This window comes from Monodelphis domestica, chromosome 1, assembly GCF_027887165.1.
Source record: "Monodelphis domestica isolate mMonDom1 chromosome 1, mMonDom1.pri, whole genome shotgun sequence".
NCBI classification, from domain to species: domain Eukaryota; kingdom Metazoa; phylum Chordata; class Mammalia; order Didelphimorphia; family Didelphidae; genus Monodelphis; species Monodelphis domestica.
Window position 1 is genome coordinate 399,235,291 of NC_077227.1, and position 14,255 is coordinate 399,249,545.

Consider the following 14,255-nt stretch of genomic DNA (forward strand, 5'->3'; position numbering starts at 1 on the left):
ATGGCTACCCAGCTAGGAAATGTCTGAGGCCAGATTTTAATCCAACTCCTCCCAGCTCCAAGCCCAGTGTTCAATCTCTTGTACCACATTGTCTTTTTCAGAACATAGAATCCTAGTTATTTTGGGAGTCTTAGGAACCATCATGTCCAAATTTCACTGTACAGAGGAAGAGAATGAGGCCAGAAGCAGCATGACACAATGAGCTAAGAATCCCAGGATCTAAGTATGAATTCCTTCTCTATCATTGATTATCTGGGTAACCTCGGCCAAGTCACATACCCTCCATAAGCCTCAGTTTCCTCCTTGTAAAATCAAGTGTTCTTCTAAATGTCTACTGTGGCCCTTCCTAGACTAGTTCTTTAGCCCTATGATCTCAGAGAGAAGAACAGATTTGTTCAATCATGCATCCAGTTAATGAGAGGTCCAAGGTCCAGGACTAGAATCTGTGTCTCCACCTACTCAGCTCATTGCTCTTTCAGTGTATCATGCCATTGGACAAGCAAATCCCACTTTATATGAAGAGAATGGTGGAATCATGTTCCTCCCTCTCTCCTAAACTTAAGACTTTTTTGATGAAAATGGGCAAGTTACATCAGATATTTGAGTGTGAATGGACTCTGAATTACATTCTTGGAGGGAATGCCTACATCAGAGAGATTGCAGATATACCATAGCAATGAACTATACATCTTGATTTTTTTTTATTTTAGCATGTGCTAGTTTATGATTGTACATGAAAGTCCATTCATTCCTATGTGAGGCCAGTGACCCTGCTCTGCTGGACTAAGAGCATCACCATCTACCCTTTCCTTCACAAAGGAAGCAACCAGCTCGAAGGGAATTGTTGCCTTCTCTTCGTTCATGTAGCACATGTAATCACTGTGCAAAACTTAAGCATCAGAACATTGCTGTTTTTTCTTCTCTACCCTGGGTACCTCCTTGAAGTCTGAAAACTGTGAGGATCAATTGTAAATGCTTCTATCTTCAGTTGAAAGAGCAACCAACCACTGGCTGGCTGTTGTCTTTTTCTGACATAGCCTCTTACAGCCAAAGTTGCACATCTATTAATTCATCCTTAATGACATTTTGACATTTCAATCAGTTCATCAGATGTTCTTCTTATGTGACTCTTCTGCCAGTGCCTGTCCAGTCTGCTGAGTTGTCGAGATGCATAATGCATGAGATAGACAGCTTTTCTCAGTGCCCTTTGACAGGCATCCCAGTTCCATGCTGGTAACACATTCTCAGTAGCCCATGGCTGGCTAGTGATTGACACCAATGCTTTCATGGTATTTGCATCTGGATGTTCCAGCTGTTATATTTATGGGAGGTTGGTCAGTGAGGAAAGCATGAGGCCTGTCACTAATGGGATGGATCTGTGGCTTGGAAGTGATTTTTCAGGTGGGCAATTTGAGTCATAGAAAGAGAAAAATTATTAAAAACTTTTTGATCTAAAAAAATGCCTATCTCACTTTAGACAGGAATCACAACACAAGCCGTTGGAGCAGTTTGAGATTGGGCTAATCGAAAGGTGATATAGTACCATAGAAAGAGCACTGAGTTTCAAATAAGTCCATGTGAATTTGAGATAATGGTAATAAAAATGATAATAACATTTATAGAGAATATTAAAGTTTGCAAAGCACTTTACATATGTTGCCTCATTTGATCTTCATGACAATCCTTCAAGGTGGGTATCTGTTTTACAAAATGTAAAGGCAGCATTTCCACTGCCATTTGGAACTATATTACAGTGGGCGAGAGGGTTATTATTTGGTAACTCTTATCATGGCCTCTTTCAGAGTCTCACTTTCCCTATGGTTTGACAAGTGTATTTTATAGGATATAATAATAGCAAGGGCTATCTGATTCTCATTTCTTACTACCTCCACAGAGTTGTTGTAGAAGAAGCATTCAAGTGCTATGAAATGTCAGTCAGGATCATAATTTTTGGTTTGTAGAGGGAAACAACCCTAGAGGGGATGGGGACCTTAGAAGTCAACTAGTCTAACTCTCTCATTCTACAAATAAAGAAACTGAGGTAGGACTAAGGAGGTTAATTAAGGTGCCCCAAATCCCATAAATAAGTGCCAAAGCTTGGATTTGAACCTAGGTCCTCTAATTCCATAGCCAGTTGCTATATCACTGCACCACACTACCCCTTGTGTAATTTGGTCTGGACAGTGGGGATGAATGGATTGAAATAATGCTTTTGGGCAACCAATCTGTTGCTTTTCATCACTTGCCTTTGCTAATCTTTTGCTAGAATTAGAATAGAAGATCAAGAAGATTGTGAAAATGAAAATTCAGAGATGTGTGTGTGTGTGTGTGTGTGTGTGTGTGTGTGTGTGTGTTGTATCTATGGATATGTGAACAGAAAGATGCATCCCCCCCCCCATGCCTGGAACACTCTCCCATAACACTCCTCCCTTTTAAAATCCCTTAATCAAGGGAATCAAGATTCAGCTCAAATGCTAATGTATTCTGCAGTCGCATCTACAGAAACCATCACTAAAATGGTAAAGAGGATTTCCCCAAGTATAGAGTATATAAAAAATAGGAAAAGGGAGGTCTGAAGCCTAATTTTTAGAGTATGCCCATGATTAGGTTTGGAATAATATGGAAAATAAGTAGATAGAAAAGCAAAATAAGACAACCTCTAAGTTAAACTTGGGAAAGAGGTAGTGCTCATGGCACTTAACTCTTTTTAATCTGACCTGTTGGAGTATATCTCATTAAGAAAGAGGTAAGGTTATTTGCTGAGAGAAGAGAGAAAGAAGAAAGAGGAAAGTGAGAACCAAGTTGAAATTAGACAGCATGAACGGATAATGGGCCAGAGCTGTACAGTGCTGTCTTTTTAGACCACAGCAGAGAAAAAGGATGGGTTGAAGGGTGGAGGAGATAATCCAGGATCAGAGATTGGTATGGCAGATTGGGTCTAAGGCCAGGGAAGCAAAAACATTAAGAGTGGTAGCCAGGCCAGCACTGAATTAGATGATTCTCAAGTCGGGGAAGAGTAAAATGTCTACGGTATGTATCCAGAAGGAACCTAATGGACTCAATGAAGTCGAGATAGGGTTGATATCTTCATGAGGGGAGAGGATAAGTTCACTGCACATAGGAGAGTAAGAGAAAGGTCTAAAAGAAGGAGCCTGGTGTCAGCAGTTCCAGATGTCGCATTTACTAGCGATATGATTTTTCACAGTTGCCTAAATTCTCTTAGTCTCAGTTTCAATGTCTATAAAATGAGGATAAAAATATCTACATTTATTACCCTTCACAATCTAGTTCTAACCAATCTTTTCAGGTTTATTTTATAGTACTTACTTCCTCTTATGCACTCTACACGTCTATCCTTCTTCACACTCCCCTCAATACAATATTCCATCTCCTATTTTGTGCCTTTGCATAGATAGATGAATCCCCCACACCTACAACACTCACCCTTCTCACCCCTCCCTCTTAGAATCCCTTAATCAGTGGATTTGAGGTTCAGCTCAAATGCTAATACCTGCAAATAGTTTTTTCCCATCATTCCCCCAATTGTTAGTTCTGCCCTCTAAATTAAATTGCATTCATTTTGAATTTACAAATCTATATGCATGTTGCTTTCCTCTAGTAGAATGTAAACTCTTCAAGGTTTGAGGTGTTTCTTTTTAAAAAAAAAAAAGCAAAACTTTGAATTCCTAGTACCTGGCACACAATTTGTGCTTGTTGAATTGAAATAATTTGATATCTCTGAAGGTTCTGAAGAAGCAATGCTAAGGTTCTTGTTTCAAATATTTCCAGATGCAAAATATTCCAGGTCACAAATTGGTCTCAGGTAGGATTTTAGTGCCTCTCCTTAGTTTTTATTTGCCCCCTCCCACTGTCTGTCTCTCTCACAGCTCTCATCTCATATGCATATCATTCCAATGAGAATTTATATTTGTGAATGTATTATAAATGTATTGTACCTGAATATTTGGGTTCAACAGAACCCAGAAGATTCTTGTGATTTAAAAGTCTGAATATATTTCTATAAATGTCTTTGTCACTACCATACTCTCTGTTTCAAGTCTTCGGTCTATATTCTTTTCCAGCATGGTGATTAGATCTCTTCTTTGTATTTCTTTTCATGCCCTTTCTAAGATGTTATGATTGGAGCTGACTTAATTGAGAATTGGTCACACATTAATTTTTCATCCTTCTCGCTGTCATCTTCTTCCAAACCCAAGTGTGGGTACCCCCCAAAGCTTCTTCATTGTCAGTGAATGTGGTGATGGGAAGGGTGATGAATTTCCCTGTACATATGCTAGGATTTTATAAACTTTTTAGTATTATATCCTGTTTGCACAGAGAGAGGCAAGCACTATGATTTCAAGTTGCTCTTCCTGACCAGCCCACCTTCATTTGTCACATTTACTTGATACCAGAACATCAAGAGGAAAAGTGAAAAATTGAGACATGCCACTAGATAGATCTTTAACCACCTAGCCCCTCACTCATCATCATCATTCATTTATTGAATGTGTATTCTGGGTTTAGCACCAGGCATGTAGCATATTGTACAATATTTAATAGATACCTAATAAATGCTTTTTGAATGAATGGAGTTGAATAACTAAAACAGAGACCCTGCCTTCACAGAGCTTATAAGCTAACCATTCCACCTCTGCTATACTTCAAGAATTCAAAGATACTTTGAAGCCTCTAATTGGTTGATAATTGATCATTATATTTCAAAGTCGATAATTGGTTGAGTTTTGCCTTTTTATCCATATGTGTCCCTAATATAACTATGTTGCATTGTTTTTCCTAAAACAAAGGTTAGACATATTCCTCTAAAAGTGAAATATCAGGCCAAGTTCCCCACGGAATCCCATAATGCATGGGCTAGGTTGGCTAAGAGCTCTACCTCTGGGGAAAATCTTTGTCTCTGGTCCTTGTTCTTTTCTAGTTTGGTGGTCAATTCTCTTTTATTGGCTTTCTTTTCATTTCCTACTGAGATAACAGCAGACCTGGGGCTGGAACAATGGCTCCATAATATATCTTCTCAAATTTCTGATTAAGAAGGTCACATATACATTTTTAAACACTTTAACTTCTGACAATAAATGAAGAGTGAAAGTTTCAAATGCCACCAGCAGCAGAGGCATGCATTATTCTTTCATTCTCCCTTACCCTGCCTTACTGATAACTGACTTTGACAGAGAGGACCATTTCTGGGTCAATGTGGCATCTATGAATGGCGACCCCCATAACAGGACCCATCAAAGAATAGGACATCTTTGTGATGTGGGCAATGGAATGGACTTAAGATTGTCAAAAGGCCTCAGTTCAGTCCTTGACTCTGTAGCTTTAAACTCTATAAGCTTCAGCTTACTCATCTATAACATGAGGACAATACCTGCACTATGTACCTCACAAGGCTGACAGAATAAAATGAAATGATATACATGAAAATGCTTTGTAACTCAAGAGCTACATATATATGAGCTTTTATTTTTCATTCATTCCAACTCAGCAAATAATTTTAGCTACCATTTATTTTTATATAACATAACATAATATGTAGTATGATAATAATATAAAACATGATTTGTTATAAATATGTAATAAATTATAATAAATATGCTTATCCAAGAGAAACAAATTCTCACATTAGTTATGTCAAAAAATCTATGTCTCATTCCTTTTTTTCTGCATCCCTCCTACTCCTCCCTAAGAAGGGAATTAAAATGAATATAGTTATATGTATATTATTATGTAACACATATTTCCCTGTTTGTCATGTTGCAAAATAAGACACATATTTTAGCAAATAATTATCAAACCTCTGCCATGTGTAAGACTGGAAGCCAAATGAAACAATCCTTTACCTCCAGGAGCTTACATTCTCCTGGGGGAATATTGCAAGTTCATAAGTAAGTAAGTTCACAGTAGGGAATAAAAGAGACAAAAGAGATATTAGATAAGATGCTCCAGGAATAAGGAGTATAAACTCATTACAGGGGACCTCAAGAAAGGCCACATGAAGGGGGCAGTGCCTAGGCTGAGCTGGAAAGATGATAAAGAATCTGAAAAGTGGAGGTGAAAAGGGAATAGAAGATGGGTTTTGAGAATGCACTAATGTGGGTGATGGTATGTTGAGTTTGATGATTAGATAATAATACCAATTTGATGGAAATGAAAAGTGAGTGAGGATGGGGAGCGTCATAGTAAGTTTGACCAACATTATAAGATGCAGAACTGTCAAGGATCTCAATTACTCTAATTTTCTCATTTAGAAGATGAGGATACTGAGTCATAAAATGATTAAATAAAATACCCAAGGTTCCGCAAGGGAGCAAAGCAGGAATCAAACTTACATCTTCTTTCTCTTGTTCCAGTGCTTTTGCCATAATATATATATATATATATATATATATATATATATATATACATATATATATCATCTCAGTTCTATCCATTCTAATTTCAATGCTGTTTACTTTCTAATCTGCTTAAATCTCACTCAGAGAAACCATTAGCACTCAATACCATGTTGTTCAGTCATTTCAGTCACATCTGACTCTTCATGACTCCATTTGAGGTTTTCTTGGCAAAGATACTGGAATGGTTTTCCATTTTCTTCTCTAGCTCATTTTACAGATGAGGAAACTGAGGCAAACGGTGAAATGATGTGCCCAGGGTCACACAGCTAGGCAGTGTCTGAGGCTAGTATTGAACTCAGGAAGATGATTTTCTTGACTTCAGACCTGGTGCTCAGTCCACTGTGTCACCTATGAGACACCTGGAAAGCACTTGCTAAAGGAATCAAATATGGAGAAGTCTGTGGCCTGTGGCCCTCCCTCTTAGCTAGCAGAAGAAATGCTCAGATAAAAACTGCATTTTCAGTAGGTTGAAAGTATAAAAGTAGACAGCAGAAAGATTCAGAATTCCCCGAAGAAATAGAAGGTACAGGGACTAAGCATAGTTTTGCCCAATACCATGAAGTCTATTTTCTCTTTGAGAGTGAATAGAACAACAAGCACTGTAAAGTGCTCGAGTGATCCCTTGTTTGGGACTTGAGTCCACATTCCTTCTGTTATTATTGGCATCACAAGACTCAGCAGCCCCCCAGAGCTTCTTTCTGCCCACTCTGTCCTCGACTGTGCCCAAGAAAAATAGTCATTTCCTTGTGTTTGCATGAGCCCTGATTGTGAGCCGCAGCTCAAACATCTAAGAATCGAACCCCAGAGGCTTTTTTTTTGCCCTGATCTGATTTAAAGCTAACCATGATTTCTTTTCTCTTAAAATTACCCTCAAGGAAACTAGCCAAGAAACAGAAAGAGACTCAGAGCAGCACTCAGAGGGAGATGGGGCCGGTGGCAACAATGGACAAGACCAATACAAAGCTGAGCACTGCTAGGAATGATGAAGGTTTTTCCTCCAGCACTCAGGATGTGAATGGATTCAGTAAGTAGAACCTTTGCTCTTTGCAGTAGTCCAGGGTCTCCTTCCCATGAGCACCATTATGTCGTGCCTACTGTAAGACATTCTGAAAAAGAGCCAACGTTCTTAGTGGTGGTGAGACTGTTAGAGATTTTAAACCTTCCTGCCTGAGGACTATTGGGAATCAAACTGGGTCAAAAAACTGTACCCTGAGGTCTTCTTATTCCTGTAAAGGAAAGAGTTAAATGCTTGTCTGTGAATGCTTTCCCCCAGGTTCTGATCTCAATGAGACAATGATAATGCAGAGAGCATGATCTCCATTTCACTGGGGAGAAAAGGAAGGTGACCAGAGATTAAATGGCTAGCTGTGGGCACACAAATGGGAAGGGATTCTGTAAAGTAACTGGTCCACCTAGGTTAGTACTAATACATGGAGCAAAGCTGTAAGGTATGTTGGGAAGTTATTTGTGCCCAGGAAAAATGTCTACACAGCAGCGATGGCACATTTTCCCAGACTTATTAGAAAGGGAAATACTTTTCTTTCAATTCATTTCAATTCAACTGTTAGGTTGACACACAGTGGCGGAGTAGATGGACTTGAAGTCAGAAAAAAAAATTGTTATTTATTAGATTATTTATTTATTGGATTATTAGCTAAATGCCCCTGGGTAAGTCACTTGACCCCCTCCTGGTCTCAGTTTTCTCATATACAAAATGGAGTTAATAAGAATAACCTCTATTCCATAGTGTTATTGATGATATACGTATGTAAAGTGCTTTATAAACCTTAAAAGCTACATAAATGCTACTTAATATTTCTCAATGATACTTCTCTGCCAGGGACTGTGCTGCATACAGTATCTGCAACATAAAAGGCAAATAGTTTGGGCACAGGTAGGAAGCTCATTGGATGGAGAGCCAGGCCGGGAAATGGGAGGTCCTGGGTTCAAATTTGGCCTCAGACACTTCCAATCTGTGTGACCCTGGGCATTCCCACTGCCTATCCTTTACACCATTCTTCTGTCTTGAAACCAATATACAATATTGATTCTAAGACAGAAGGTAAGGATTTTTTTAAAAAGCAAATAATTCAGGATGAGTGACAGGCAATATGTACACAGATAAATAAATATGAAATATTTATATAATGAATACAAAGTCATGTGGGAGGAGAGCACAGTAACAAGAGCATCAAGGAAGACTTCTTGGAGGAGGTGACATTTGAGTGGAATTTGGGTTACTAAAGCTTCCTGGGGAGAGAAAGAGAAGGGCACCCACCACCTGAGCAAAGCTCTGGAGCCTGGAAGTAGAATGTTGCATCCTGGGCTACAACGAATTTCACATGTGTAAGAGGGAATGATGTGTAATTAGTCTGGAAAGACAGATCAGATCAAAGCCAGATTGTGAAGAACTTTTAATGCCAATCAGAGGAATGTGTATTGTGCATTCTGTTTACATGCACACAAAATCCTCTTCTCCCACCCCTTCTGGCTCCTAATTTGTCCCCATGTCCACAGGGCCCCAGATGTCCTGTCATAAGCTCTCCTCACACTGCCCTCTTGAACCTGCCTGCACTGGCCTGAGTCAGTCCTCCCTGAGGGGCTCCTGCCCTCCAAGTAGCCTGCTCTGACAGCTGGGGCGCAGGGGAGGGGAGGAGGCCTGGAGAACCAGCATTGTCCCCCAACAGCATCTTTCAGCATTGTGCCCCAGTACAACCAGCTCGATTCCTTGTTCACTGCAGCCCTGACCTACTCAAATCTCCAAATGGCCAGCCTGAGGTTTAAAGGACTTAGGACTCGTCATTCTGCTTGTTTGCACAGAATAAGAATAATAAAAATAAATATCAATTCAGAGGACACCAATCACATTTTCAAAATCCAAAAACGCAAAAAGAGATGATTTTTATTCAACTTGTAAGTCATTCTTGTGGTACCATGGAAAGAATCCTGGACGTCAAGGCACAAAGCCTGACTTGGCATCTTGGCTTGTACCTTACTCCCTGCAGAACCCAAACAAACTGCATAACTTCTATGAACCTCCATGTTCTTATCTGTGGGACTGGACTAAAGTTCCTTCCAGCCCTCAATCTCTTAAGCCATGATTCATTTTCTCTAGGAAGCCTTTCCAGATGTTAGGACTCTCCTTCTACCTCAAAGAACCATTTATAGATTTATCTGCTTACATGTTCTCTCTACTCACTCAATAGAATGTAACCTCCTTGAGAGCAAAGACTGTTTTCATTTTTTTCTTTGAATTTGTAGTTCCTTAGCACAGTGCTTGGCACATAATAAGTGCATGAATGAATGAATGAAAACCATGGGTTTCTTTTTTTTATTTCATTAGCTATTAATGTAAAAATTACTTGACAATATTTTTATTTTTCACCCTGGAACTGTTGAACATAAAGCATTGTGGAAATAGCAATAAAAGAAAATCATTTCACATTTTTAAAAATGCATGGTTTTCATTCATTCATTCATGCATGCACTTATTATGTGCCAAGCACTGTGCTAGGATTTAAGTGTGGTTTTTAGATTAAGAGGTAGAAAAGTAAGGAGAGGACATGTGCCCAGAACCAGAGTGGAAAATGGCTGGGTAAAGGAAGAGTGCCAAGCCAAGTGACTTAATAAGTGCTTTTCACAGGGGCAACTGAGTAGCTCAGTGGATTGAGAGCCAGGCCTAGGGATGGGAGGTCCTAGATTCAAGTCTGGCCTCAGATACTTCCCAGCTGTGTGACCCTGGGCAAGTCACTTAACCCTCATTGCCTAGCCCTTGCCGCTCTTCTGCCATGGAACCAGTATACAGCATTGATTCCAAGATGGAAGGTAAGAGTTTAAAAAAAAAAAAAGAGCTTTTCAGGCAAGAGAATATTATGTATGAACTTATGGAATCATAGATGTAGAGATGGTGGAAAGGACTTCAGAGGCCATCTAGTTGACAGATCAAGTTAAGGGACTTGATCAAGATCACAAACGTACCTTCGGCAACTAGATAGGAGGCGTTTGGGAGAAAAGTAAAGAAGATGAAAAATAAAGGAACTATGTGAAGGGTTGGAAAAGGAAGAAGACTTGGATTAGCAATGACTTCCATGACCCAGACAATCACTATTATTCTGTTTGTTTGCTTTGGCTATTTACTTACACAAGCCATTAAATCACTGAACTTCAGTTGTCTCACATATGCTAGGTCAATCCAAAAGTTTGGGGAGGAATAAGAGACTATCACAGGAGAACAAGGGTATGAGAGCACCTTGGTAAACTGATATCCCTCCCTCCACACACTGCATGGCCAAGGGCCAAACTCAGACCAAGAGGGCATTTTTTAATATATTTGGGAAAATATCATTGGAGGACTGTGGCTGCTATGAGTTCCTTGCTATACATTTTTAATAACCATAAAATATGATCTTATAATTTCAGGTGACTTTCCCCAATTATGTAGTCAGGTAATCAATGCAAAATGGGGCAGGAGAGAGGTTAATCCTCTTCACTCCCAAAGGATCTTTGAAAAAAATATATATATACATATATATTTGTTAAACATTTGTTAAATTTCTACTAGCAGTGTAATAGATAGAACACCAGGCCTGGAGTCAGGAAAATCTGAATTCTAATCTGATCTCACACACTTCCTGGCTATGACAGCCTGAACAAGTCACTTAACTTTGCCAGCCTCAGTTTCCTCATCTGCAAAACTATCTGGAGAAAGAAATGGCAAACTACTCCATGATCTTTGCTAAGAAAGTCCCAGTTGGAATCACAAAGAATTGATGAATCAGACAGGAATAAAATGACTGAATAACATTAAAAAAAAATTGCTATGCTCAAGGAACTTTTGTTAGCCCCGAGACCTCAAAAACAAAAGGAAAATGATCCTCCCCTTCAGAGGTATGCCTGCCCCCCAAAACCTCTCCCCCCACCCCCAACCCCACCAAAGACAGAAATCAGCCTAAATACACTACCAAAAATAAACCAATGTGGGAGAAAAGGATGAAAGAAAATTCCACCCAATTGAATTAGGTGTCTGAAGGAGCCAGAGTCAACCTACCCAAGTGAAAAATTGTCTTGATTCAATTTACTGGCAATGGTTAGGGAAAAGTTTTAAATCCAATTGCTGATTTGGTGTGATCATTAAGACACTCCACATGCATTTGAATCAAGTGAAGTTTCTAGACTCTGTCAGAATATTTGGTGCTGCCTCATCAGACATACCACAGAAAAGAGGATGGGAATTTTTTTTCCTGTTAACCCTGGAATGCATCAGATGCCTCTTAGCATGCCCCATGAAATCATTTTGATGAATGTTTATAAAAACTTGAGCAATGCTTGCTCTTGAAATGTAGAAATTGCTTCTGAAATTACCTTGATGTATATCAAATTGAATCTATTTTTATGGCATTAGGAAAGAGTGTCTGATTTCGGGAGTGGCGGCTTTTGGAAGCTCGGAGATCTCATGTAACTGTGAGAAAAGCCAGATTATGCTGCAAACTGAATAATTGTCACTCCGGAAAAGATTAGGGGAGAACATGCCCGGAGAACTTATTTCATTATTTCCTGTGCTGTCCCTGGCCTAATTGAAATTCTACTTCTCTCTGTGGGGGCTTGCTTTTGGTCTTATTTCTGCTAAGAAAATCCTAAGAATTTTGATGGCCTCAATTCCATTGCAACAGTAAAATGCCCAATAGTTATCACAGAGATCCCTGATGGTCCCACTGCATGTTATTCCTGTTTACGATGGGGTCCAGGCCATGATTTCAGAATTTTTCAGATGTTTGCAGTCAAATATTTATTTATTTCACGATCCAACAATTAGGCATTGGCATTTATTGAACAAAATGATTATTTTTATCATCATCCACATTCAGTTACCTTTGTTACCCCATTTGGGGTTTTCTTGGCAAAGATACAGGAGTGGCTTACCACATCCTTTTATAGTTTGTTTCAGAGATGAGAAACAGAGGCAAACAGGGTTAAGTGACTTGCCCAGAGTCACACTGCTAGTAAGAATACAAAGTCAGATTTGAACTTGAGAAGATGTGTCTTCCTGACTCCAGGACCGACATTCTATCCACTATACCACCTAGTTACCCCTTACTTTTATTATTCTGCTATAATTCCATCATAAAATCATGTTGGTAGAGTTGGAAAAGACCTCAGAGGCCATCTAGCCCAACTCCATCATTCTGAGGATGAGAAAAGTGGGGCCTGGTGATTTGCTCAAGCCAGATCTTGAACATTCTAAGTACAGCACTCTTTTCCATTGCTCCTTGCTTCCTCCATTTTAATATCACACTTAAATATAGATAGAGGTGAGTATAGATAGTGATAGGGAAAATATAGATATAGATGTCCATCTATCTCTCTATCCCTATACACAAAACTATACACAAATACACACACATATGTTTATTTATACACAATCACATGAGACACAGAGAGATGTCTGCACTGGTGTAAAGACTTTCTAATCTAGATGAAGTCATCGATCATTCAAGTATATGTATAGAAAACATCTTGTTCCTGTCCTTTATATCCAGTATCATTGCCTTCTTGTGCATTTCTATCCAAAGAAAAATATTTCAAAGCAAATCTTGGTTGAATCCCAATTAGTTGGGTGCTGATGCTTGGTTTGGGAGATATTTGTTTTATCACCTTCACTTGAGTGGTAAATTGGGTTGACTGATTCCCCTGAAGTTTCCAATGGAATCATAAGACCATATATTTAAAACCTGAGTCCAACCCTTTCATTTTACAAATGAGAAAGAGTTAGGTGACTTGCCCAAGGGCACAGATAGCAGAGAAAAGTCAGTCTTCAAATCCAGGTCCCATGGCTCCTATCCAATTCCCTTTCTAAGGTATTATGCCACCTTAGAAATGCCGATGGGTGAGGAAGGAGACCATTATGTGGAATGAAGAATGCAGCAAATAGAAGAATGCAGCAAACTTTTAGTAATGACAACAGCTTACTAGGTTGGGATGGTTTGGAGTGTGTGCATTTATTGTTTGAGCACAGAGGTATCTAGGAGGTCAGAGAGGTAATAGACAGCAGAAATAGCCCTAGATTTTGAGTCAATCAGAATTTCACATTCTAGTTCTGCCACTTAACTAGCTAAATTAGGGAGTTTTAACCATTTTGTGTGTCTTCCATACCTTTGGCAGTCTGGTGAAGCTTCTGAATCCATTTATCAAATGGTGTTCTTGAATATAAATATAAAATACATTGGGTTGCAAAGGAAACCAATTATATTGAAATATGGCTATCGAATTATTTTAAATTCTTAAGCCTCAAGTTAAGAACCTTGTATCATATTACCCAATAATATGCTTTGATGTTCTCCCAGCCTCCATTTTCTTATTTGTAAAATGAAACTAGTAAGACTTGCATTCTTTATTTCATGGGATAAATAAGAGAAAAATGTGGGTGCATTGTTTTATCTTACTGTTATTGAGTTCTTTCAGTTAGATCCAACTCTTGCTGATCCTGTTTGGGAATTTCTTGTCAAAGATACTGGAGCAGTTTGCCATTTCCTTCTGTAGCTTATTTTACAGAGTGTATTGTGACTAGCCCAGGGTCACAAAGCTAGGAAGTGTCTGAGGCTGGATTCAAACTTGGGAAGATGAATCCTTCTGACTCCAGGTTCAGCATTCTATCCAGTTTTCCACCTAACTGCTTGGTGTATATTTTTTAAATTTTATTTAATTAGATAATTTAGAATATTTTTCCGTGATTCCGTGATCATGTTCTTTCCCTCCCCTCCCCCAACCCCTTCCCATATCTGATGCACAATTCCACTGGGTTTAACATGTGTCATTGATTAAGACCCATTTCCATATTATTAA

The 14,255-nt window shown here is 39.0% G+C and overlaps 1 protein-coding gene across 14 annotated transcripts in view; it reads left to right on the forward strand.

The window, feature by feature from the left end:
* PTPRT (protein tyrosine phosphatase receptor type T) overlaps positions 1–14,255 on the forward strand; it is a 1,347,533-nt gene that overhangs the window by 1,203,095 nt on the left and 130,183 nt on the right. For all 14 annotated transcript variants that reach the window (XM_007474314.3, XM_007474316.3, XM_007474317.3 and 11 more), the window contains one exon: positions 7,292–7,440. In XM_007474314.3, the coding sequence (XP_007474376.2) occupies positions 7,292–7,440 (149 nt within the window). The remainder of the gene's footprint in view (positions 1–7,291; positions 7,441–14,255) is intronic.